At 54.8% G+C, this 24,490-nt stretch overlaps 1 protein-coding gene across 2 annotated transcripts in view; it reads right to left on the bottom strand.

Moving 5' to 3' along the window:
• Nucleotides 1-7,319, bottom strand: part of STXBP1 (syntaxin binding protein 1) — a 68,598-nt gene extending 61,279 nt beyond the window's left edge. The window contains exon 1 of one of the 2 annotated variants that reach the window (XM_070057122.1): nucleotides 7,117-7,319. In XM_070057122.1, the coding sequence (XP_069913223.1) occupies nucleotides 7,117-7,153 (37 nt within the window). In that variant the 5' untranslated portion in view covers nucleotides 7,154-7,319. The remainder of the gene's footprint in view (nucleotides 1-7,116) is intronic. The other variant, XM_070057125.1, reaches the window with a different exon arrangement.
• Nucleotides 7,320-24,490: the final 17,171 nt, after the last annotated feature.

The following is a 24,490-nucleotide window of genomic DNA, read 5'->3' as shown; positions in this document are numbered from 1 at the left end:
TGCACAATGCTATCATGATAAAGAACTGAATGGTATCAAAGAGTTGACGGAGAAATTCCTACTCCAGATAAGAGAGGAAATTCTATTGGGAAAAATAGTGTTGAAGAATGGGTCGGTTCCAAGGACAAGCAAGTTGTTTGAGAATCCTTTAAAAAGCGAGGTCCAAAAATATGGTATTTTTAGTAAGTTGGGAATGAGGACACAAGGAGACCCTCAACAACAGCTTAAATTTTTAAACTTTAAATTAAGTCTAAAAGGAACACAAAATCATTATTATTTCAAGAAAACATTTTTGAGCCGGCGCCATGGCTCAATAGGCTAATCCTCCACCTTGCGGCGCCGGCACACCGGGTTCTAGTCCCGGTCGGGGCGCCGGATTCTGTCCCGGTTGCCCCTCTTCCAGGCCAGCTCTCTGCTATGGCCAGGGAGTGCAGTGGAGGATGGCCCAGGTGCTTGGGCCCTGCACTCCATGGGAGACCAGGAAAAGCACCTGGATCCTGGCTCCTGCCATCGGATCAGCGCGGTGCGCCGGCTGCAGCGGCGGCCATTGGAGGGTGAACCAACGGCAAAAGGAAGACCTTTCTCTCTCTGTCTCTCTCTCTCACTGTCCACTCTGCCTGTCAAAAAATTAAAAAAATAAAAAAATAAAAAAATAAAAAAAAGAAAACATTTTTATCAAAAGCTTACAGAAAGCACAAGATTTAAGTGCATGATTCTTTGGAGTTTTCCACTTTTATGTTTAAAAAACAGAGCAAAAATAACTTCATATGAAAATGATATGTGGATTAAAAATATAAATAACCTGATTTTAAAATGGGCAGAGGATCCAACTAGACATTTTTCCAGAGAAGATAAACAGTGAAAAGATTCTCAACTTCATTAATCATCAGGAAAATACAAATCAAAACCACAATGAGACACCACTTTACACTCACTAGACGACTATAATCAAGAAGACAGGTAATAACAAGTGTAGTGAGTTGGGAAACTAGAACCCTCATACACCAGTAGTGGAAAGGTAAAGTGGTATAGCTGCTTGGGCAGCTCCTCAAAAAGTTAAATACAGTATACTGTATAGCAATCCCTCACAGGTATTTACGCAACAGAACTGAAAATACGTGTTTTTAAATATAACACTTAATGCAACCTAGTCCATCAATCCATGAACATGGTATACCTCTCATTCTATTTATGCCTTCTTTGATATCTTTCATCAGGGCAGTGCAGTTTTCAATAAACAGATCTGGAACACAATAATATCAAATTCTAATCATTCATAGTTAGTATATGGAAATAGTAAATTTTTGTAAACTGACCTTATATCCTGAGACTTCGCTAAACTTTGTGCAGTTCTCTTTATCTTTGTTTTTGTTTTTTTTTTTTAAGATTGACTGGCTTATTTGAAAGGTAGAGTTACAGAGAGAAAGGGAGACAGGGAGAGAAAGAGATCTATCCTCTGGTTTACTCCCCAAATGGCCTCAACAGCCACAGCTGAAGCCAGGAGCCTGAAGCTCCATCCTGATCTCCCATGTTGTTGGCAGGGACCCAAGCACTTGGGTCATCTGCTGCTGCCTTCCCAGGTACATTAGCAAGAACTGGATCAGAAGTGGAACAGGGGCCAGCATTGTGGTGTAGAAGGCTAATCCTCCGCCTGCAGTGTCAGTATCCCATATGAGCACTGATTGGGGTCCTGGCTGCTCCACTTCCAATCCAGCTCCCTGCTAATGTGCCTGAGAAAGCAGCAGAGGACAGGCCAAGTCCTTGAGCCCCCACACCCAAGTGGGAGACCGAGAAGAAGCTCCTGGCTTCAGCCTAGCCCAGCCCCGACCATTGTGGTCATTTAGGGAGTGAAACAATGGATGTAAGATTTCTCTCTCTCTCCTCTCTATCTCTGCCTCTCAAATAAATGAATCTTTTTTTAAAGTTAACTGAATGAGTAACTGTAAAGTAGGAGAATCAGGGGAGTAGGCTTTGGAAGTATACTCTGTGGCGTCACTTACATTAGATGTGTGACATAGGCAGTTCACTGGTTCACTGCTGGTTCACTCCCCAATTGGCCGCAGGGGCCCAAGGACTTGGGCCATCTTCTACTGCTTTCCCAGGCCATAGCAGAGAGCTGGATCAGAAGTGGAGCAGCCAGGACTCGAACCGGTGCCCATATGGGACGCCAGAGCTGCAGGTGGCAGCTTTACCAGCTATGCCACAGCGCCGGTCCCATCAAATAAATAACTCTTTAAAAAAGAAGTGGAGCAGCCAGGACTCAAATCAGTACCTATATGGGATGCCAGCATCATAGGAGGCAGCATAACCAACTGTGGTACAATGCCAGCCCCTCTTTATCTTCTTCACAAATAAGAATTGATCCCTTATTTGTGCTACAAATTATGAAATTTACATTGTCATACAGAAACTAAAATATTACAAATAAATATGTGGGGCCAGCACTGCGGTGTAGCAGGTGAAGCTACCACCTGCAGTGCTGGCATCCCGTATGGGCAGATTTGAGTCCTGGCTTCCAGGACTTCTGATCCAGCTCTCTGCTGTGGCCTGGGAAAGCAAGAGAAGATTCCCCAAATCCCTGGGCCCCTGCACCCATGTAGGAGACCCAGAGGGAGCTCCTGGCTCCTGGCTTCGGATCGGCCCAGCTCCAGCTGTTGTGGCCATTTGGGGATTGAACCACAGATGGAAAATCTCTCTGCCTCTCTGCCTTTCAAAAAAAAAAAAAAATCTAAAACTACAAAACTTTTAGAAGAAAATTTAGGGAAAAATCTTTGGAGACTTGGGTTACACAAAGATTTCTCAGATAGGAACATAATCTATAAAAGAAAAATTGGATAAATTGTATTAGATCAAAATGAAGACTCTCCATTCTTCAAAATACATTATTAAAAGAATGAAAAGACTGGGGCTGGTGCTGTGGCTTAGCTGGTAAAGCTGCCACCTGTTGTGCTGGCATTCCCATATAGGCACCAGTCCAAGACCCAGCTGCTCCACTTCCCATCCCACTGCCTGTTGGTGCGCCTGGGAAAGTACAGAAGATGGCCCAAGTGCTTGGGCCCCTGCACCTACGTGGGAGAACTGGAAGAAGCTCCTGGCCTCAAGACTTTTTTTTCTAAAGATATTTTTATTTATTTGAAAGGTAGAGTGACAGAGAGAAGAGACAGAGAGGAATCTTCCATCCACTGGTTCACCCGCCAAATGGCTGCAACATCCAAGTCTGGGCCAGGCTGAAGCTGGGAACCAGGAGCTCCATCAGGCTCCCCGACACAGTGCACGAAAACGTGCTTGGGCCCCACCCACTGCCTTCCCAGGTGCATTAGCAGGAATCTGGATCAGAAGTGAATCAGCTAGGTCAAACCAGCACTCCTATATGGGATGCCAGTGCCGTGTGGTGGCTTAACCCACTGCCACACGTTGGTCCCTTCCACAAGTTTTTTGAAGTACCTTTGTATATGGATACAAGAAAACAGTGGAGGGGAAAAAATGGAATTCTTTCTCTTATAACCTCTTTCCAAGCTAGAGAGCAGAAAACCACATTTTTACAAGAGTCAAAATTTAACAAATGAGTAGAAATGGATACAAAAGTTGGAGTCTGATTATAAATCTATGTTCTTCAATTTGAGTTCTTACATTTTCCAATTCATTTGCACTTCAAGAACTTTATCCAAAACTCCACTTTCTCCCCCAAAACTCGTGCCCCACAGTTCAGAGTTGGTCTATCCCTTCCCCAAATCCTGACAGTTCTACTGCCCCTCTTAGTAGATCTCTTCCTAACAATGTTTACTGAATTTACTATGTTCTGAGAACCATGCATCCCCTCATTTGACGCCCATAAGCCCCCACAAGTGCTGTTCTTACCCATTTTGTAGTTGAAACTGAGGCACAAGGACATTCCATTATCTGCCTACGTCACACATCTAATGTAAGTGACGCCAGAGAGTAGACTTCCAAAGCCCACTCCCCCGATTCTCCTACCTTACAGCCACTCATTCAGTTAACTCAGATGTGGATTCAGCACCGAAGACACATCCACGAAAAAGACAGCAGCGGCCTCCTCCCTGCAGCTGGGCACGCCGGAGCGTGTGGGGAAGTGACGGAAGACAGCCCCGCACGGTCTGCTTCTCACGGCAGCAGAAGAGCGGCCCCATGTTGTTCTTCTCTGAATACCCCCTACTTCCTAGCAGGCTCTCGGCAAACGTTTGTGGAGTGACTGGCTGAAGCTAACTCAGGTCCTCCCTCTTTGTGGTACCTGCAGGCCACTCAGTGACGATCAACTCAGAGGGCCAGGGCTGTGGCTAAGTAGGTGAACCCCTCACCGGCACCCCACACGGGCACCTGCTAGAGTTCCGACTGCTCCACTTCTGATCCAGCTCTCTGCTGTGCCCTGGGAAAGCAGTGGAAGATGGCCCAAGTGCTTGGGCCCCTGCACCCACATGGAAGACCAGGAAGAAGCTCCTGGCTTTGGACCGACATTGCAGCCATTTGGGGCATGAACCAGTAGATGGAACACCTTTTTCTCTCTCTCTCTCCCTCTTTTTCTCTGTAACACTGCCTCTCAAAGAAATAAATAAATCTTAAAAAAAAAAAAAAAAAAAAAAAACAAAACAAAAAAAAAAACTGAGAAGGAACAAGAGGCCCAGAACACTTCTCTTGTTCTTCTTCATATCCTTTTTTAAAAAATTATTTTTATTTATTTTAAAGAATTACAGGGTGGGGGGTGTCCTCCATCTGCTGGTTCACTCCCCAAATGGCCACAACAACTGGAGCTGCACTGATCCAAGACCAGGAGCCAGGAGCTTCTCCCAGGCCTCCCACGCAGGTGCAGGGACCCAAGGATGTGGGCCATCCTCCATGCTTTCCCAGGCCATAGCAGAGAGATGGATTGGAAGTGGAGCAGCCGGGACTAGAACTGGCACCCACATGGGATGCTGGCAGTGCAGGCTGGGGCTTTAACCCGCTGAGTCAGCACTGGCCCCTCTTCACATCCTTGATGACATTCATTTAACACTCAACTGCCCTCCATGAGTCAGCCAGGTCTTGTCACCAGGACGTCTGATAAAGATCCCACTCCAGGGCTGGCACTGTGGCACAGCAGGCAAAGCCATCACCTGTGGCGCCAGGTTCCTGCCAGGCTGCTCCACCTCTGATCCAGCTCCCTGCTGATGCGGCTGGGAAAGCAGCAGAAGATGCCCAAGTCCCTGGGCCCCTGCCAGCCACGGGGGAGACCTGGAAGACGCTCCTGACACCTGGCTTCAGCCTGGCCCAGCCCCTACTGCTGTGGCCATCTGGGGAGTGACCCAGAGGATGGAAGGTATCTCTCTCCTTCTCTCTCACTCTGACTTTCAAATAAATACATAAGTATTTTAAAAAGAGAGCCTGCTCTGTTCAAAGTAACTGCCAATGGCTGAAGCAATAATACAAGTACAAAAAATGTTAACTGCTATGAAGAAAATAAACACTTTCATTTCCATTTTTAATGAAAAAACATGATAGACAGTAGCTATGGGGTATTAATTTATATTGGAAAGACCAGGCTGTGACTGTGACATTCAAACTGGTTTGTAGCAGTTAAAAAAAATCCTTATTTTACTTTGTTACTGAAATAAAATTCTGTTCACACATTGGCCCATTTTCTATAGACTGGTTTGGTTTTATTTTTGTACACAGTGGCTTTGCTTTATTTTAGCAAAAAAAAAAAAATTTGGCCATATGGCATATTGATTTTTTTTAAACCATTTTGCTTGCTTCTAAAAAGGGGGGGAGGGGGAGGACTGAGGAGCCACCTGCATAGACCAGGTCCCGGCAGAAAGAATACAAACCCTTGACTTCTGGAACGCTAGGGGATTCTACCTTCAACCTGTAGTATCCAGATACAACATGCGGGAGAATGAAACGTGTCACATCCCCCATTTCATAGACTGTAAAAGGTTTCGGAAGGAAACGGTATAAACAGAATAATGAAAGTTATTTTTTACTACAGTTGCAAGGAAATGGACACTATGTTTTAAATTAAGCACCACTGGTTTTAGCGAGTCTTTGACCCACGGGCAAATGCGCGTGTTGCACCAGACCCCTGTGCACCCTCGCGCCTTAAACACGGTGGCAAGCACAAGGTGCAGGCGTCAGAACCTTGCTGCGTGCGTGGGCACTGCAGGTGTACACCGGGCACTTAAAAAAAAAAACGTTCAAATTAATTTTTGAAAATTGTGCATCTGGGGTCCCGTTTCTAAAAGAATTTGCTTCTGATCTACTCAGTCGGGTACGGCTATGCAAGGATATGCCTCAGCAGGGGGCAGCTCCCACGTCTCGCTACAAAGAACCGGGGGCCCAGCGATGATGCTCACAAAAGAACACCACACAGCCAAACGCATTCCCAAAAAAGCGAAATGCACATTTCCACCATGTTTATTCTTTCTCCTTTCTTATCCTCTCCTACAGAGAAAAGCCCAGACCTGGCAAAAGCCACCGCACGCTTCCCGTGATGCAGGCAGAGCCAGAAGGCTGGTTCTTCTGCACTACCCCCCATCCCAGGCACTGAGACGCCCCTTCCCCACAGCACCCCCCCACCCGTTCACGCAGACCCGTAAACAACCGTCTCCCCCCGCGCCCCAAACGCGCGCCGACCGCACACTGCGGACTGCGGCGCCCGCAGGCCCGCCCCGCCCGCTCGCCCGCCGCCCCCGCCAGCTCCCGGGGTTCGCGACCCCACGAAGACCCCGCCTCCGGGGCCGCGGCGGGGGCGGGGGCGGGGGCGGCCGGCGGCCCCCGCCCCGCACGCCCGGGGCCTGGGAACGGTTGTGCAGGGGAGGCGCCCAGGTGGGGCTCGGCGGCGGGGCCCCGCTCGTCACGACTCGGCCGGCGGGCGCGGGGGCGCGGGGCGGGGGGCTGCCGCGGGGGGAAGGGCGCACGGGCCGGCGGCGGTGACGCGGGGGGATGGCGGGCCGGTGCCGCTGAGGGGAGACGGGAGGTGAAGACTGGGGGCAGGCAGGAAGCGGGCCCCGGACGCCCGGGAGGGCGGCGCCGGGATGACGGGACCCCGCCGGCCGGCCGGGCGGGGCGAGGGGCCAGCCGCGGAGACCCCGCGCCGCGGGCAGCACCGCGACCCGCTCCACTTACTCTCTCCGACCACCGCTTTGAGGCCAATGGGGGCCATGGCGCCGCGCGAGCCTCCGGGCTCCGACCGTCCTCTCGCGTCGCCCGCGGACACCGCCGCCCTCCCGGGTCTGCGCGCTCGCCTGGCTGCAGCCCGCCGCCCCGCAGCCGCGCTCGGGACCGACTGACGCGCGGACGCGGCGCGGGGGCGCGGGGGCGCGGCGCGGGCCAGAGCGAGGCTGCGGAGCCGCCGGCGCGCGCGGGGAGGCGGGGCCTCGCGCCGGCCGGAGGCATCACCCGCGCCCCTCCGCCAATCGCAGTGCGGCCCGGGCGCTCGGCCCCGCCCCCCGGGATGCGGCGGCCGCGCCCTCCCTCCCCCCCCCCCCCCCGACCCCTCGCGTCGCGCGCGACCAGCAGCCGCGCGCACCCGGGGCGCAGGGTCCTAAAGTCCCCTGCGCCGCCTCCGCACTGGAGTGCCTGGCCACCAGCGTCTTCCTGGAAGCCCTCCGAGTCTTTCTGGGAGCCCTTCGTTAATCCGAGGCTAGATCTCGTTTTAGTAGCTCCCATCCGCAACCACCACGTAACCACGCCACCTGTCTCGGGTACCTCTGCCCGCAGAACCACCGTTCCCTGACCTCTTATTGGGTGTCAGGCTCCTTGCCCAGCGCCCTGCGGGCGTCATCTACTTAAGTGCTCACAGTAACTGGGCATCGTTTTCCATCTCCATTTTCAGATTAAAAAAAAAAAAAATGAGGCTCAGAGATACCGCTAAAGCAGCCGACTTGCTGTCAGGCTGGGGACCTGGCATTCCTTAGCCCTACTGTGTGTAAGTCGCCGTCCTGGGCGCTGGAGCTACAGCCAGGCACGAGACACGCTCCAGCCCCAGCCTTGGGACGCCCAGGATGCCCGGTCTGATGGACACGTACTGCGAGATGGACCCTGGGCTCCCTCTCCGGCCACGTTTACAAAGGGACCCCAGGGCAGCTTTCACTGGACTTTCTTTGTTGCTGGGAGATGCGGCTTTTGAAACAGAGGACAGGGCTTGCTTCTGGCTTCGGAGGAAAACGAGTTGAGCCGATCAAAAATCAGAAAAGATAGGAGAGCTGGTGGTAAAAATCCGTGAATATGCATTAAGTATCTGGAACAGCTTTGTGAGCGAGGTCCTTCTCTATATTATTAAGAAATATGGTAACCCGGGGCTGACCCTGTGGTGTAGTGGGTAAAGCCTTCGCCAGTGACTCCAGCATCCCATGTGGGCGCTGGTTTGAGTCCCGGCTGCTCCTCTTGCGATCCAGCTCTCTGCTAAGGCCTGGGAAAGCAGTAGAAGATGGCCCAAGTGCTTGGGCCCCTGCACCCATGTGGGAGACCCAGAAGAGGCTCCTGGCTCCTGGCTTTGGATTGGCCCAGCTCCAGCCAGCCAGCCATCTGGGGAGGGAACCAGCAGGTAGAAGCCTTTTCTCTTTGTCTCTACCTCTCTCTGTACCTCTCAAATAAATAAATAAAATCTTTTTAAAAAGAAATATAGTAATCAGAGAGGATAAATGTTTTGTTAGTATGTGACAAAGGAAAGACTCGATTCTAGAATCTGAATTCTGAACCACTGTTTTATACTGAACAAGAAAAGAAGCTGAGGTCTTTTCCAAGGTTGTGAATGAAGCAAATGGTGTCTGAGCCTGGATGAGGGGCCATGCTTCCTGCTTCGGCCACCAGCCCCAGGCAAGCAGACTTGATCATCTTCCCACCCCACCGCAGCCTCCGAAGATAGAACCCTCATATGGCCTCCCAGCAAGAGACAGAACCCTCATATGGCCTCCCAGCGAGAGAAAGTGTTACTGTCTCATCTCAAACGGCTCTCCTCCCTTGGATTGGGGACGTGTTGGTCCCCCTGGGAGCCCCTGGGGAAGGGTGAGATAGTTGCAGATGTGGAAAATCCAGGCACACTTGTGGTGGTGCAGGCTGTATGGCACGTGCACCTGCCATGAAAATCCAAATTAGCAGCTAGGGGGTGCTGGGGATGGCCGGAGACTCCTCACAAGGGCTACTGGGTGCTGCCCAGGCCCGGGGCCATGTGCTCTGGGTGACACAGAGACAACTCCTGCCCTCAAGGGGCTGAGGGGAGCCAGGAAGTCACCCACAGCATTGAGTCTCCATTCTGAGGAATGCGTCAGGGCTGTGAGAGGACTAGCAGGGCATGTGGCTGGGATGCAGTGGCCAGGGTGCAGCCAGAGGCCACTGGGAAAATGCCCTTAGCAGATATGCAGGATGTGAAATACCCAGCAACAGAAAGGAGTTTTGCTTTTCCAGGAACAGAATGTGATGGGGCGGGAAGGGAAGAGTGGAAGGGGTAAGGTGGAGGGAGAGTCCCCTCCCTGGGGGGAGCCCACTTTGGGGCTCTGGTATTCCTGGGTGGCCTTGAATCTGTGCCCAGCGACCTACTCAAAGGTCACAGGAAAAAAAAATGTGGGAGTGCCTTATTTTCTACAGGAAGGACAGAAAAGAAGAAGAAGAAGAAGAAGAAGCCCACTATCTTTCCTGGGGATGTGTACCTGAGATGTTTACAGGGATGGCAAAAATCAGAACAGATGTTACTTTAAATAGGGTGGCGGGGAGAGCAAGTGGGGAGACAGACTGTGAACTCACCCCAGACCGAACCGCCAGCACTGCACGGTTGGCATCGCTCTGCGTGTGGAATCTGGGGGCTGCTTAGAGACCTCTGGATATAGTTGAGACTTGGTTTCCCCATGTGGGAAAGAGGGACATTAAAACTTGCAGGCCTCTCTCACAGGGTGGTGACGGCTGGGGACTCACACAGCACTACCCCTGTTCTGTAATTCGTGTTTACCATGGATTTGTTAGGTGCAAGCACTGTGCACAGAGCTCTCGGGAATTTGTGCTAGATTCTCACTGCAGCCCAGAGAGGCTGGTGCTGCTGTCATCCCGGTGGGGGAGGGGGGACGTGCGCAGGGAGGCCAAGTCATCTGCCCAAGGTCACGTGGCTCTCAGCGCAGTCCCAGGACTCCGGAGGACTTATTGATGTCCAGAGGAGACTGTCCAGGGCGCAGCCCCAATGCCCTGACCTCAGAACCGGTTTGGCTGTGTGAACAATTTGTTGCAGCTTGTCAGCAACGAGAACTTGAACCCCTCAGGGGTCTGGACCCAGGCGGGTCCCCAGCCCCTAGCCCCAGCTCAGCCTGCGGGCGATCCGGGGCTGCGGCCACCGGATGCGCCAGGCTGGTCTCCGGTTGCCGCCGGCCGGCGCGCAGGTGCGCCTACAGTTGCGCCTGCGCGGCCTGCAGCCTCTGCAGAGCCCAGTGCGGATCAGCAGCTGGGGTGGGAACGGTCCTGTGATTTACGCACGCGTCACGTGACGGCGAGGAGCCGGCCGAGTGGGAAGACTGATGCGGAGAGGAGCCAGGAGAGGCTGGGTTGCGGGGGAGGGCAGACTGAGAGGGAGTGGCGTGGAGACAGTGGCGCCCAGAACGAGGAGACAGCGCAGCCAGAAGCAGCGTGGAGCGGACCGGAGACAGAGCCGCTGCCTCCACCGGACCCAGTGCGCCGTCCAGGTGGACCCGCAGCCTCGGGCCCGCACGCACCTGGGGCGGCGCCGCCTCGGGCGGGTCCCGCCTCCTCGTGCTTTTCAGCCGCATCCTGGGCTGCATTTCCCTACACTCACAGCCGCCCCCTCCTCCCGGCTGCTGGGCCGGCGGATCGTGCTATATTCTTAGGAGCAGTAGCTGAAGAATTCAAGACGACAGCGACGTTTTACCCGCCCCTGGCCCCTGATAAGGACCCGGTGAATATTACCTGTTGAAACCATTGTTGAAAACGACACATCGTGAGACTGAATTAAGTCAGCGCTGCGTACATCAATGAGCGTGAATCGGGCGAGTTCTGCCTGCGCCCTGCCTTTTTTTGCTGCGAGATGCACTGGCAGAGAACGAAAAAATGATTGTCTCCACTGCTGTCAGTCTTGCTCTACCAAACACATGCTCCCCCTCTCGAGTTCACGGCTTTGGGGGCTTCAGTCCAGAATACAATATCAAAAGGCATTTTTTGTAAAGATTTGTCTATTCATTTGGAAGGCAGAGCTACAGACAGAGGGAGAGAGATCTTCCATCCACTGGCTCACTCCTCAAATGGCTGCAACAGCTGGAGCTGGGCCAGACAGGAGCCAGGAGCTTCTTCCGGGTCTCCCACATGGGTAGCAGGGGCTCAAGGACTTGGGCCACCTTCTGTTGCTTTCCCAGGCACATTAACAGGGACCTGGATCAGAAGTGGAGCAGCCGGGACTCAAACCAGGGCTCATATGGGATGCCGGCACCGCAGGCGGCTGCTTAACCTTCTAAGCCACAGTGCCGGATCCGGTTTGTCATTGTTGTTGTTTTTAATGTTAATAACACCATTCTGGCCCAAAGAATGCTGCCACCAGTCTACCCGTATGCCAACTCTGGGAGACTAGAGGAATCCCTCCCAAAGGACAAGAAAGGGGTGCTCCCAGGGAGGCGCTGACACTCCCTACTCACATACGCCCCCTAGTGGGCAGAGCTTTGGACAAGGTGGGGATGCCTTGTCCCAAGGTAAGCCCCTCGACCTTACCCCTCCATGTTGAGAGCCCCAAGAGGGGTCCCTCTGCTCAGCCTCGGGCTGAGGCAGCAGCACATAGAGGCAGGCCCATCACTCTGCGTGGACTCAGAAGCCCTGTAGTGGGAGTCTCAGAGCAGCTGATGTAGGCAGCTCCATTTGCCCGGACTGTGTGTGCCCCACTGTGCTGGGACAAGCCCAGAAACAAGGAGGAACCCCCAAAATGCCAGATGTTAGAAGTCCCAGTGACCTCAGCCAGTGGGGAACTTAAAGCTGGTTTAATGCAATTAAAAATAGAGTGGGTGCACGGCCTCCCAGCTAAGAAGCCTGCAAACAACACCAGAGTGCTTGGGTTCAAGTCCCAGTTCCACTCCCAATTCCAGCTTCTTGCTGGGTGCACCCCTGGGAGGAATTGGGTTCCCATGACCCATGTGGGAGGCCTGAATTGAGTTCCTGACCCACTGACTTTGCCTTGGCTCAGCCCTGGGTGTTATAGGCATTTGGGGAGTGAACAAGTAGATGGAAGATTCTCTTTCTCTGTCTTTCAAAGAAATGAGAGAGAGAGAGAGAGAGAGAGAGAGAGAGAGAGAGAACTGAGCTTGAAGACTGAGAAGAGATGAAGTCAAATCCAATCAAAGCCTTGATAGACTCCTCACGGTTCCCATACTGTGTGCCAAGGCACCCTGGGTGGGTGGAATGTTTTAATTTTTGGAGGGAAATAGAATACTCATCCTCTGTTGGACACTAAAACTAGCAGCTGGAAGCAGTCCACAGCTGCCACTTTATGCTCTGCTATACTCCTTGCTATGGCATCATATCGCTGTAAGACAGTTTTTGGCAACTTATTTGATAAGTAGCAAATAATTCATGAAAATCAATGTGGAACAGGAACTCAGAGCTTCCACCTTTGGTGTGATATCTGGGTTTAAGAAGATGCAGGGGCCGGCACTGTGGCCTAGTGGGTGAAGCCGCCACCTGCAGGGCTGGCATCAAGTCCCGGCTGCTCCACTTCCGGTCCAGCTCTCTGCTATGGCCTGGGAAAGCAGTAGAAGATGGCCCACTCGTGTGGGAGACCAGGAAGAAGCTCCTGACTCCTGGCTTCAGATCGGCTCAGCTCTGGCCATGGCGGCCATTTGGGGAGTGAACCAGCGGATGGAAAATTCTCTTTCTCCCCCTCTTTGTGTCTATAATTCTGCCTCTCAAATACATAAACATTTGTCTTTAAAATAAAATCTTTAAAAAGAAAAGAAAAACAAGCAAGGCCAGACCCAGAACACAGGACCCCAGACTCCCTGGAAACACCGTGGACCCTGCCCTGTGGCAGGAAGGGGGTGGGAGGACCAGAGAGGGGCGGGAGGAGGCAGGGGGCTGAGAGACAGCCTATGTTTAATGTTGGGTGGATGGGGGAGGGGCTTTCCCAGGCTGCCGGGAGCTTTTTGGGGTCTGCTTCCCAGGGCCCTGGGGAGCGGGGAAGCGTTGCTAAGTAATTATCTTCCTCTGCAGTGAGGCCTCTTGGAAGAGATGACTGCCTGGCTACCCACCCTCCCAGCCAGAAGCCGAGCCCCGGCGTCTCCCGGCTTGGGGAGGCCTGCAGCTCCGACAGTTAGCGGGAGGGGGCGCTACTTAGGAATGAGAACACAGGAGCACTACGTCGCACGCTGCTTGCCCCTACTTGGGGTCGGCTTCCTGGTAAGGCACCAGGAGGGCAGCAGGTGACAGCCCAAGTCCTTGGGACCCTGCCGTCCAGGACCCACATGGAGCTCCTGGCTCTTGGCTTCTGCCTGTCCTGACCCTGGCTGTGAACCTGGAGTGAACCAGGGGCTGGAAGGCCTCTCTCTCTCTCTCTCTCTCTCTCTCTCTCTCTCTCTCTCTCTCTCTCAAATACAAATTAAAAAAAGTCGGTGCCAGGACTCAGAAGCAGCTATACTTCCCAGCCCACCTCTGCTGAGAACTCTCTGGTTTCTACTTCTTCCTCCTCTGTCCCCACAGGTCCCACAGCTTCCCCAGGGGTAGGTGGGAGCAGGTGTGGGTGGGGGTTGGGGGAGTAAGGGCATGGATTCCAGGTGAGACAAACCCAAGTGGGAACTCCTGCCCAGCCACTTCCTATGAGACCCAGGCAAAGCCCTGCATTCATTTTTCTTAAAGATTTTTTTTTTTTGACAGGCAGAGTGGACAGTGAGAGAGAGAGGCAGAGAGAAAGGTCTTCCTTTGCCGTTGGTTCACCCTCCAATGGCCGCCGCGGCTGGCGCGCTGCGGCCGGTGCACCGCGCTGATCCGGTGGCAGGAGCCAGGAGCCAGGTGCTTTTCCTGGTCTCCCATGGGGTGCAGGGCCCAAGCACCTGGGCCATCCTCCACTGCACTCCCGGGCCACAGCAGAGAGCTGACCTGGAAGAGGGGCAACCGGGACAGAATCCAGCGCCCCGACCGGGACTAGAACCCGGTGTGCCGGCGCCGCTAGGCGGAGGATTAGCCTAGTGAGCCGCGGCGCCGGCCAAGATTTGTTTTTCTATTTGAAAGGCAGAGTTAGAGAGAGAGAGCGAGAGCGAGAGAGAGAGAGAAAGCTTCCATCCCCTGGTTTACTCTCCAAATGGCCATAACAGCTGGGACTCCGACTAGTGCGCTGACACGGGATGCTGGCGTCACAGGTGGCGCCTTAACCTGCTGTGCCACAGCGCCAGCTCCATGGCCCTGCTTGTTGGAGGCCCTACTGGGCGCTGCTTCCCTTTGGACCTGTTTCCTCATTGCCCAGAGGCCCTGGCTCTTTGTCCAGAGAGGGAAGAAGCAGGCAGACTGCCTCCCTGCCACCACCAGCACTCTTGCCCACTCTTGCTGGAGGAACCCCAGGTGGCCACCCTGGGTGGGCAGTGGAGGCAGGCAATGGCCTGCACCTGGGGGGCAGCCCCCTGTGAGAGCCCACATGGATCTCCCTCCCCTCCTCCTATGCGCTGACCTCTTAGCTCCCCATCCCTCCCTCTCTCTCTCCCTTCCAGGCCGTGACACATGCCCGCCGTGAACCCTGGCCGCGCAGAGGAGCTGTGTGAGCAGATGTTTAATGCACGAAATGACAAGAGCAGTTATTTTGTTGGCTGGGCCCCAGCAGTCTGAAGACATCTGTTTGCGACATCCCACCCCGGGGCCTAAAAATACCGGCGTGGGACACCCACATCCCATGCTGCAGCGCTGGAGTTAGAGTCCCGCAGCTTCCTGCTGATGCGCACCCTGGGAGGCACCAGGTGATGGCGCAAGTCCCCGGGTCCCTGCCACCCACATGGGAGATGTGGATTGAGTTCCTGGCTCCTGCCTTCAGCCTGGCGCACCCGTGGCTATTGTGAGCTCCTTACAGACAAGGGAACTGGGGCTCGGGTTGGGAAGGGACCCACCCAAGATCCCAGAGCTGCAGCCAGATGGTTAAGGAATTCCACAGAGGAGGAAAGCGAAGCCCAGCGGGCGACCGCTGAAACCAGGCTGAGCCCGGCACCTGCAGGTGGCGGCGAGAGGAGCCGGAACTGAGTCAGAGCAGGGCAGGGACTCAGCAATCCCCTTTGCCTCGGGCTCCCGTGTGATCATTTTGTTTATCATGGCATTTTTGCATTCTTTTTTTTTTTTTTTTTTTTTTTTTTTTTTTTTTTTGACAGGCAGAGTGGATAGTGTGAGAGAGAGAGACAGAGAAAAAGGTCTTCTTTTGCCGTTGGTTCACCCTCCAATGGCTTGCCGCAGCCGGCGCACTGTGGCCGGCGCACCGCGCTGATCCGAAGCCAGGAGCCAGGTGCTTCCTCCTGGTCTCCCATGGGGTGCAGGGCCCAAGCACTTGGGCCATCCTCCACTGCACTCCCTGGCCACAGCAGAGAGCTGGCCTGGAAGAGGGGCGACCGGGACTAGAACCCGGTGTGCCGGTGCCGCAAGGCGGAGGATTAGCCTATTGAGCCATGGCGCCGGCCCATTTTTATTTTTAAAGCTATCACATTAGACAATTATTTTTCTCAATTACTGAGGGTTTGGACACCCCTTAAATGCTGTTGCCCCAGTGAAGGCGTTGCGGCACAGCAGCCACTTGGGGAGTGAACCAGCAGGTGGAGGATCTCTCTCTTCCTTTAATAACCTTGCCATATTGACACTTGGGCCTGGTAATCCCTATTGTGGGGGACGGTTTTCCGTGGAGAGGGACATCTAGGAGCATTCCTGGCCTCTGTGCGCTTAGATGCCAGTAGTGATGGCTCAGACGCTGGCATGTGTCCCCTGGAGGGCCAACCTGCCCCAGGCTGAGAGCCACTGCTGTCCCCACAAAAGCAAAGCTGGGCTGTGGGTATGTTCTCGTAGAGGCAGGACAAGTCCCCGCAGCGCTTTCTCTTCCCCTGGAGCCCAGTCTGCAGGGTACTACAAAGGGCCCCATGGGGCCAGTTAATACAGTACGAACACAAATGGTGAAGTAGGTACAACATTCACTCCACGTACGTTGATGACCACACTGCAGTTACACTATAGTTATCTAGAAGAATATCCTTGTGCTTGGGAAATACACACAGAAGCTTAGGGATTAAGACCCAGGTTGCTCCTCTTCCAGTCCAGCTCTCTGCTGTGGCCTGGGAAGGCAGTGGAGGATGACCCAAGTGCTTGGGCCCTGCACCCCATGGGAGACCAGGAGAAGCACCTGGCTCCTGGCTTCAGATCGGTGCAGCGCGCTGGCCGCAACACACTGGCCGTAGCGGCCACTGTGGGGGGTTAACCAACAGAAAAAGGAAGACCTTTCTCTCTCTCACTGTCTAACTCTGCCTGTCAAAAAAAAAAAAAAAATCCAAGATATACAAAGTATATATGCAAATGATTCAGAAACAAGCCTAGGGCCAGCACTGTGGCATAGTGGTTGCCGGTTCGAGTCCCAGCTGCTCCACTTCTGATCCAGTTCCCTGCTAAGGCACCTGGGAAAGCAGTGGAGGAAGGCCAGAGTCCTTGGGCCCCTGCGCCCACATGCAAGATCTGGAAGAAGCTCCTGGCTCCTGGCTTTGGATAGGTCCAGCTCCAGCTATTGTGGCCATCTGGGGAGTGAACCAGTGGATGGAAGATCAATCTCTCTCTCCCCCCTTCTTCCCTCCTCTCTCTGCCTTTCAAATAAACAAAATAAATCTTAAAAAAGAAAAAGTCGTATATAAGTATATGTATTTATATTAATTTTTTTTTGACAGGCAGAGTGGACAGTGAGAGCAAGAGACAGAGAGAAAGGTCTTCCTTTGCTGTTGGTTCACCCTCCAATGGCCGCCGTGGCCGGCGCGCTGCGGCCGGCACACCGCGCCGATCCGAAGGCAGGAGCCAGGTGCTTCTCCTGGTCTCCCATGGGGTGCAGGGCCCAAGGACCTGGGCCATCCTCCACTGCACTCCCTGACCACAGCAGAGAGCTGGCCTGGAAGAGGGGCAACCGGGACAGAATCCGGCGCCCCGACCGGGACTAGAACCCGGTGTGCCGGCGCCGCTAGGCAGAGGATTAGCCTATTGAGCTGTGGAGCCGGCCACTATATTAATGGGTTATTCACATGAACATGTATGTGTGTATTTATAGAATTCTGTGTTCTGTTTGCGTATATGTATGTTTTTACAGTGTGTTTTTGTGTACATTTGATAGATAGCATTTTTATGGCTTAATGTAATGGTTTCCTGAGTGAAAGGTATACAGATGTGCTCTGCATTCTTGCAACCTTTCTGTGAATATGACATGATTTCCAAATAAAGCATTTGAAAAACCACTCTACTTTCATACATGTGGTTTGTCGGCAAATTGGTGCAAACACCTTGGAAAACTATTCAGCATTATGGACTAAAGCCGAACACTTGCCTGGGCCATGACCCGGCCGTGCCACCTCTGCATGTACCCCCGAGAGGAATGACCGGAAAGCTCACAGAGTTTATTCCTCGTATCCACAGGCTGGGAACAACACACGTGCTCCTCAGCCGGGACAATGCACGCATGGCAGCCCCCTGAGTCAGTGTGCAAATGTACACATCACAGGTGAGTCCTGGGGACCTCACGCTGAGTGCAGGAAATGAGACACAAAGGGGGCCTACTCCATGATGGCTATGTTTATTTAAAGTTTGCTTTTTAAAAAAGATTTATTTATTTATTTATTTGAAAGGCAGAGTTACAGAGAGAGAGAGCGCTTCCATTCGCTGGTTCACTCCCCAGATGACCACAACAGCTGGAGCTGGGCCACTCTGAAGTATCTTCCTGGTCTCCCATGTGGGTGCAGGAGCCCAAGCACTTGGGCCATCTTCTAGTGCTTTCCCAGGCCACAGCAGAGATGCTGGATCGGAAGTGGAGCAGCCGGGACTTGAACCAGCACCTGTATGGGATGCTGGCAGTGCAGGCAGCGGCTTTATCTACTCCGCTAAAGTGTTGGCCCCTATTTGAAGTTATAAAAACGGCCCTAGGGGCTATCAGAGTGCCTGGGGTTGAGTTCTACCTCTGTTTCTTCCCACACAACTTCCTGGTAGGCAGCAGGTGATGGCCCAAGTACTTGAGTCCCTGCCACCACATGGGAGACCCAGATGGAGTTCTAGGCTCCTGGCTTGGGCCTGATCCAGTCCTGACGATTGCAGGCATCTTGGGAGAGGGGGCCAGTGGATAGAAGACTTCTCTCTCTCTCTCTCTCTCTCTCTCTCACCCCAACTCTGCCTTTCACATACATACATACATACACACATACATACATTCATACATACACACATACATGCATACACACATACATGCATGCATACATAAAAAATAACAGCAGGCCACACTGGTGGGTGGTGACAGGGAGCAGAAGACAGGTCCCCTTTGGAGGAAGAGGGGCTGTGCTGGGTTTCTGGGGCTGGGAACGCTGTGGACCAGGCTCTGGGTGGATGTCAGGTGGGTGGTTATGGTCACAGAAATGCATCAAGTTCTGTGCTGGAGATTTGTACGGTGCACGGCGTATAACCTCTACGTAACACGCTGAAGACCTCACTGACATTTCTGTGTGGAAACAGGCAGATGCCAGGCCGTGGCCGGAGGCCACGGCCGTGATTCCGGGAGGATCCGCCGGGGGGCGCCACACACGGAGAGCGGACAGAGGCAGTGCACACAGAATTCTCCAAACGAGGAAAGAGGCGGCTCAAGAGTGAGCCCACATTGCACGGGGGGTTGGGGGGGGGGTGCAGGTATCTGAGATGGGGGTGGGGTCTGAGGGAGAAGCCAGGCCCCTGGACCCCTGCCCTGTGCCCCATTTCACCCTGCAGGAGTCCGGATTCAGTTCACAGCTGCATCCCAGCCACCACCAGGGGGCGATGTGTTCCTTTGTGACCAATAAGGTAGCCTGCATCTGAGGGGCAGGTGGGGGACTGTCCCCCAGGGAGTCCAGAGAACAGCTCCTCTGGGGTCCCCACCGGCCAGCAGGTCACTGTGCTTCTCACGGAGCACTCTTACAGGAGGCGACAGGATGAAAACGAAACCCTAGCATCTGAGTGTTGCGACTGTCGCCCATCCCAGTCCCGTCTTAGGCTCGGGATGGGACCACGATCGTACAGTGGGCCCCGTGCACCTCGCCTGCCTCCACTCACCCCTTCCCGCCCCAGGGAAGAGACAAGACTACCCGAGAAGGCGCTATACCATTCCTGGTCGTCTGACACTCCTTTCGTCCTGGGTGGGCTGCCTGCTCTCAGGGGTCGCTTCCTCCCGGGCCTTTCCCCCACCCCAGGCCAGGCCTGATGGTGGCTGGCACGCCTCCTCCTCTCCCAGGATGCCCTCGGGCCGCCTGCCACACCCTCCCAGTTTGGGGCTCCCAGGGCCCTTGTCTCAGCCCTCCATCTCGGCACCTGCCCTCCTGATGTCATCGTCTAGTGCAGACCTGCCTGCTCCTCCAACCAGGCTCTGATCACGTGAGAGCTGCCCTGGCCCGTGCTGCCGCTTCCTGGCCTCTGCACAGGCACCAGGATGTGTGTGTGTGTGTGTGTGTGTGTGTGTGGAGGGGGTGGATTCGTGGCTCCATTTCACAAAACCTGAGGGCCCACCCAAGGTGTTTGAGGAACCCTGAGGGCCACCAGATCCCCTGGGTGGGCGGAGGGGAACCTTCACATCTCTGGAACTCTTCAAAGTTATGGGAAGATATCTGATAGGGAGGTGGGGGGGGTGACTTGAAGGTAAAAGGCGTTATCTTAAAGTTCCCAGAACAGGAAATACTGGGTGAGACCAGGCTCCAGACGGCTTGTCCTTGGGCCTTTGCACTCTCCTTGCTGGAGCTCAGATTCCTGGCTTCTGCTTGGCCTTGCCAGTGGCTGGGGGAGCAGTGAAGATTCCACATGTCCACTCCCCTGCGTGTCCAGTGGGCTGCCTTTTGTCCTGCCAGTGGGGCATCGAGCTTCGGCGCGAGGTAGACCCAGGTCGGAACCTCACCACTCTGGCCTTTCCTTTCCCCATGTGTGAAATGAAGCCTGCAGGGAACTGTCCAGGGGCCTGGCCCCCTGGGTGAGTGGGAGGGGCCAGCTGTTCCATCCTCATCACTGCATTGACAAGGTTACAGTCAGTGCGATCTCTGGCCAGCATCACTGGGCACAGAGGGGTCTCGGCCCTGGTTTTGGGAGAGTGGGGTGGGGGGTTTTGCCCCTGGGCAGGATCAGCCCCCTCTCTGCGCCCCCCAGCCCCGCCCCTCACTCGGGGCTCCCTGCTGCACAGGTGTGTCTGCCAGGGCAGGTGTCAGGGGCTGGACCCAGCTCCTGCTGCTCTTGCCAACCCAGCTGGAGCCTGGCGTGAGACCGTTGTCCCTGTCCATCGTCACTGGCTTTCCTAATACTCATGGCGACACCGTCCAGGGCAGGGCAGCCCAGTCTTTGCTGGCTGCCTGCTGCTGTGTCCCTGGCAAGTCTGTCACACACAGTAAAGCCCAGATCGGGGCTCGCCCTGCCCCGTCTTCCTCTCTGGCCTTCTCTCTGCTCCTCCCCCATGCAACGGCTTCTGCCCACCAGCCCGCGTCCTCCAGGAGGGCAGGCACCGATGCTTGGGCCCTCTGGCCAGAACGTAGTTTTGGGCTCCAGGAATAGCCCTGATCTCTTGAGAAGACGTGAGGACGGGCATCCGAAAGACCTCAGGGAGACAGGAGGAGGAGGGCTGGGCTGGGCGGAGGTGGCTCTGCCCCGGGAGCTGGGCTCAGCCTCACCACAAACTTTAGTCACGGGAGGGCTGGGCAGGTCCTGGAAGGCTCTGAGTCACCAGCTGGTGAGGGGCAGCTGCGGCCCAGCAGGAAACCAAATCTGACATGGAAGAGGTGGGCGGGGCCGCTGGGGCCTGAAACCCCGGGAGCTGGCCCTGGAGGAAGTGGGCCTCCCTGTCCAGCCCTGGCTCAGCAGCCCTGGCTCCCCAGGCTAGGGGCCAAGACCCAGGCCCGGCGCGGCTCCCTGCTCTGGGGGCCTCGGCCTCTGCAGGGCTTGCGGGAACCGCTGACCCTAACCTTGCAGCAAAAGCCTCAACTGGAAGTCCAGACTTGCTCTGGTCCTTTCAAATAAAATGGAAATGAATACATAAAAACGCAAATTCAACAAGGGGCCTGCGTTTGGCCTAGCAGTTAAGACACCATGAAGGGGTGGGCACTGGGGTGCAGCGGGTTAATGCCCTGGCCCGAGGCGCCGGCATCCCTCCCATATGGGCGCTGGTTCTAGTCCTGGCTGCTCCTCTTCTGATCTGGCTCTCTGCTATGGCCTGGGAAAGCAGCGGAAGATGGCCCAAGTCCTTGGGCCCCTGCCCCCACGTGGGAGACCTGGAAGAAGCTCCTGGCTCCTGGCTTCAGATCGACGCAGCTCCGGCCATTGTGGCCAATTGGGGAATGAACCAGCAGATGGAAGACCTCTCTCTTTCTCTGCCTCTCCCCTCTCTGTGTAACTCTTTCTTTTTTTATTTTTTTTTATTTTTTTTTTTATTTTTGACAGGCAGAGTGGACAGTGAGAGAGAGAGACAGAGAGAGAAAGGTCTTCCTTTGCCGTTGGTTCACCCTCCAATGGTCGCCGCTGCAGCCGGCGCACCGCGCTGATCCGATGGCAGGAGCCAGGATCCAGGTGCTTTTCCTGGTCTCCCATGGGGTGCAGGGCCCAAGCACCTGGGCCATCCTCCACTGCACTCCCTGGCCATAGCAGAGAGGTGGCCTGGAAGAGGGGCAACCGGGACAGAATCCGGCGCCCCGACCGGGACTAGAACCCGGTGTGCCGGCGCCGCAAGGTGGAGGATTAGCCTATTGAGCCACGGCGCCGGCCCTAACTCTTTCAAATAAATAAATAAATCTTAAAAAATAAAAGTTAAGATTCCTGTTACCTTTAAAAAAAAGACACCCGTGGAGAAGTCTGCGTCCCGTATTCAGTCGCTGGGTTTGTCCTGGCTCCGCTCCTGCCTCCAGCTTCCTGCTGATGCACACCTGGGAGGCAGCAGGGATGGCTCAAGGACTGGGTTCCTGCCACTCGGGGTCTCCGGACCTGGACGACTGAGCTCCTGGTTCCCGACTTCTGCCCCCGTTGGGGGCTGATACAGGCATTTGGGGAGTGAGCCAACTGATGGGAGCTCTGTCCTTCTCTCTCTCTCTCAGAATAAAAACGTGCATTTAAAAAAGGGCTCAGCCTAGCAATCTCCCTACTAAAGCTGTACCCTCGTTGGCGCTGGCCTGGTGCAGACGGTGAGGCGTTGGGTCCTGGCCTCTCTGTTCCCCATCCGGCTTCCCGCGGATGCACCTGGCAAGGAAGCAGAAGGCGGCCCGAGTACTTGGGTCTGTGCCACCCCTGTGGAAGACTAGGACGGAGTTTCTCGCTCCCGGCGTCGGCCTGACCCCAGACGCGGCTGCTGCAGCCACCTGGGGAATCAACCAGTAGAGGGACTTCTTCTCATCTCGCTCCCTCTCACTGTCGCTTTGCCTTTTTAAATAAATCTTAATAAAGTCATTTGAAGCATGCTGACTGGAGGCAGGGTATGGCCGAGCTGGCCTGCTATGGGGGGCCAGACAGGGAAGGCACTCTGGTGTGGGTAACTCTAGCTGACGCCTGAGGATGTTGGGCATGGGGGTGCAAGACAGAGCGGGAGGATTAGGATTTTGTATGCCCCTAGATTGTACGGCGTGTGGCTGGGTGGGGATGTGAAAGTCCAGTCTGCGCAGAGGGGGGTGAAGGGAAGAGGGGGCAGAGGCTGGCGGGAGCCCCAAATGCCATGCTTAGGGGTCTGACTGTGTCTGAAGACAGTGGGAGCCACAGAAGGTTAGAGGCAGCGGGAGGACATGGTGCCGTCTCTGGTTTGGAATAATCCATGTGGCAGGGAGGCCAGGAAGGGGCCTGACAGTTGCCCAGGATGGGCGTCACGGGGCTCCAGCAGAGGAGCCGGGAGGAGGTGACGGCTCGGCCACTGGAGGAGCAAGGAGAGAGCTGAGGAGGCAGAGGCCAAGCGACAGATGGGACAGGCTGGGCACTGTGCTTCCTCCCAGCCCAACAGTTAATACAGAGGGGAGGTCCGGGCCCGGTGCCAGGGTCCCTTCTGTGCAAGGGGCCATGCCAACAGGGTAAACAGAGTTGGACACCCGATACCCCTTAGAAACAAAATCCTGATTCATTCACACTCCCGCTGTTTACTGGCCCTGTTTGTTTTTTTTCCTCCTGGTCTATTTCAGGTCCGACAGGTTTGTGGGGAGCTGAGGCTCCCAGCCAGCTGGGAGGGAGCTGGACCACACGGCACCGCGGGGCGAGGCAGGGCCCCTCCTCCTTCCTGCAGGGCGAGGAAGGGATCTTGGCCTAGGCCCTGCTGAACCTTCAGGGGCAAATCCCTTCCCGTCTCTGGGCCTTGGTCCAAGGCCTGGCTGCAGCCCTCGGCGGGCGCCGTGCCTCTCCCAGGCAGCTACCCTTCTTCACCTTTGAGTCCCTGGTTCCAGATGTGCCGAGGGTGGAGGCCGCTGGGCAGAAGCCACTTCCTGACCAAGGACTGATGACTCAGGGGCTGTAGGTGGCATCCCTGTTCAGGAGGGGCAGGCCCGGCAGGTGAGCCTGGTGAACCGATAGGGCCCCGCCTCCCCTCCTCCCCAACCCTGCTGTGGGCCTGCAAGGGGGCCTGAGAGCCTGGTGGGTGGGGACCCCAGAGAAGCAGCAGAGACTCCCTCCAAATCCTTTGCCTTGCCCAGCTGGCCTATTCTTGCTGTAGAAAGAATTCTTACAAATTAATAAGAAAAAAAAAACAACACATTCCAATAACCAAGCAGGCAGAGGGTGTGAATTAAAAGAAAACCACAAAGGACCCATAAATATGTGAAAAGCACGCATCACAGTGGCCTCGAGCAGGGCGAGCGCTCCCCACGTCCTCGGCCCAGAAACCCTCCCCTGTCTGCCTGGAACCCTTCGTGGCGCTGATGGCTGTGCTTGGTTTTCTTTGCTAAAAATAAGACAAGCAAAAAACCCTTCACTCCCCTCCCACCCAAAGACCATAGCTGGCCTGATTTATTAGCACGTAGTAGAGAGCTGAGAACTTTTAAATAACTTTACAGTCTTCCCAGAAAAAAAGTCATAAATGTCAGTCCTGGACACGCAATTTACCAACCCACCAGGAAGTCAGCCCCAGCGCTGTGGCCTGGGGCCGCACCGACTCATCTCCCTCGCCTGACACGCCCTATCCTAGAGCCTCAGTATGGGTTCCTGTGTGCAGCCAATGCAATGTATATTATGTAAATTTTTATTTATTTGGAAGGCAAAGAGATGGGGAGGGGAAAGAGACAGATAGGCAGACGGACAGTGAAATCTTCCAACCACTGGTTCACGCCCCAAATGCCTGCAACAGCCAGGCTGAATCAGGCCAGAGCCAAGA

Source organism: Oryctolagus cuniculus, chromosome 1 (genome assembly GCF_964237555.1).
Source record: "Oryctolagus cuniculus chromosome 1, mOryCun1.1, whole genome shotgun sequence".
NCBI lineage: Eukaryota > Metazoa > Chordata > Mammalia > Lagomorpha > Leporidae > Oryctolagus > Oryctolagus cuniculus.
Note: the sequence above shows the minus strand (reverse complement) of the source record. Positions and strands in the feature narration are given on the sequence as shown.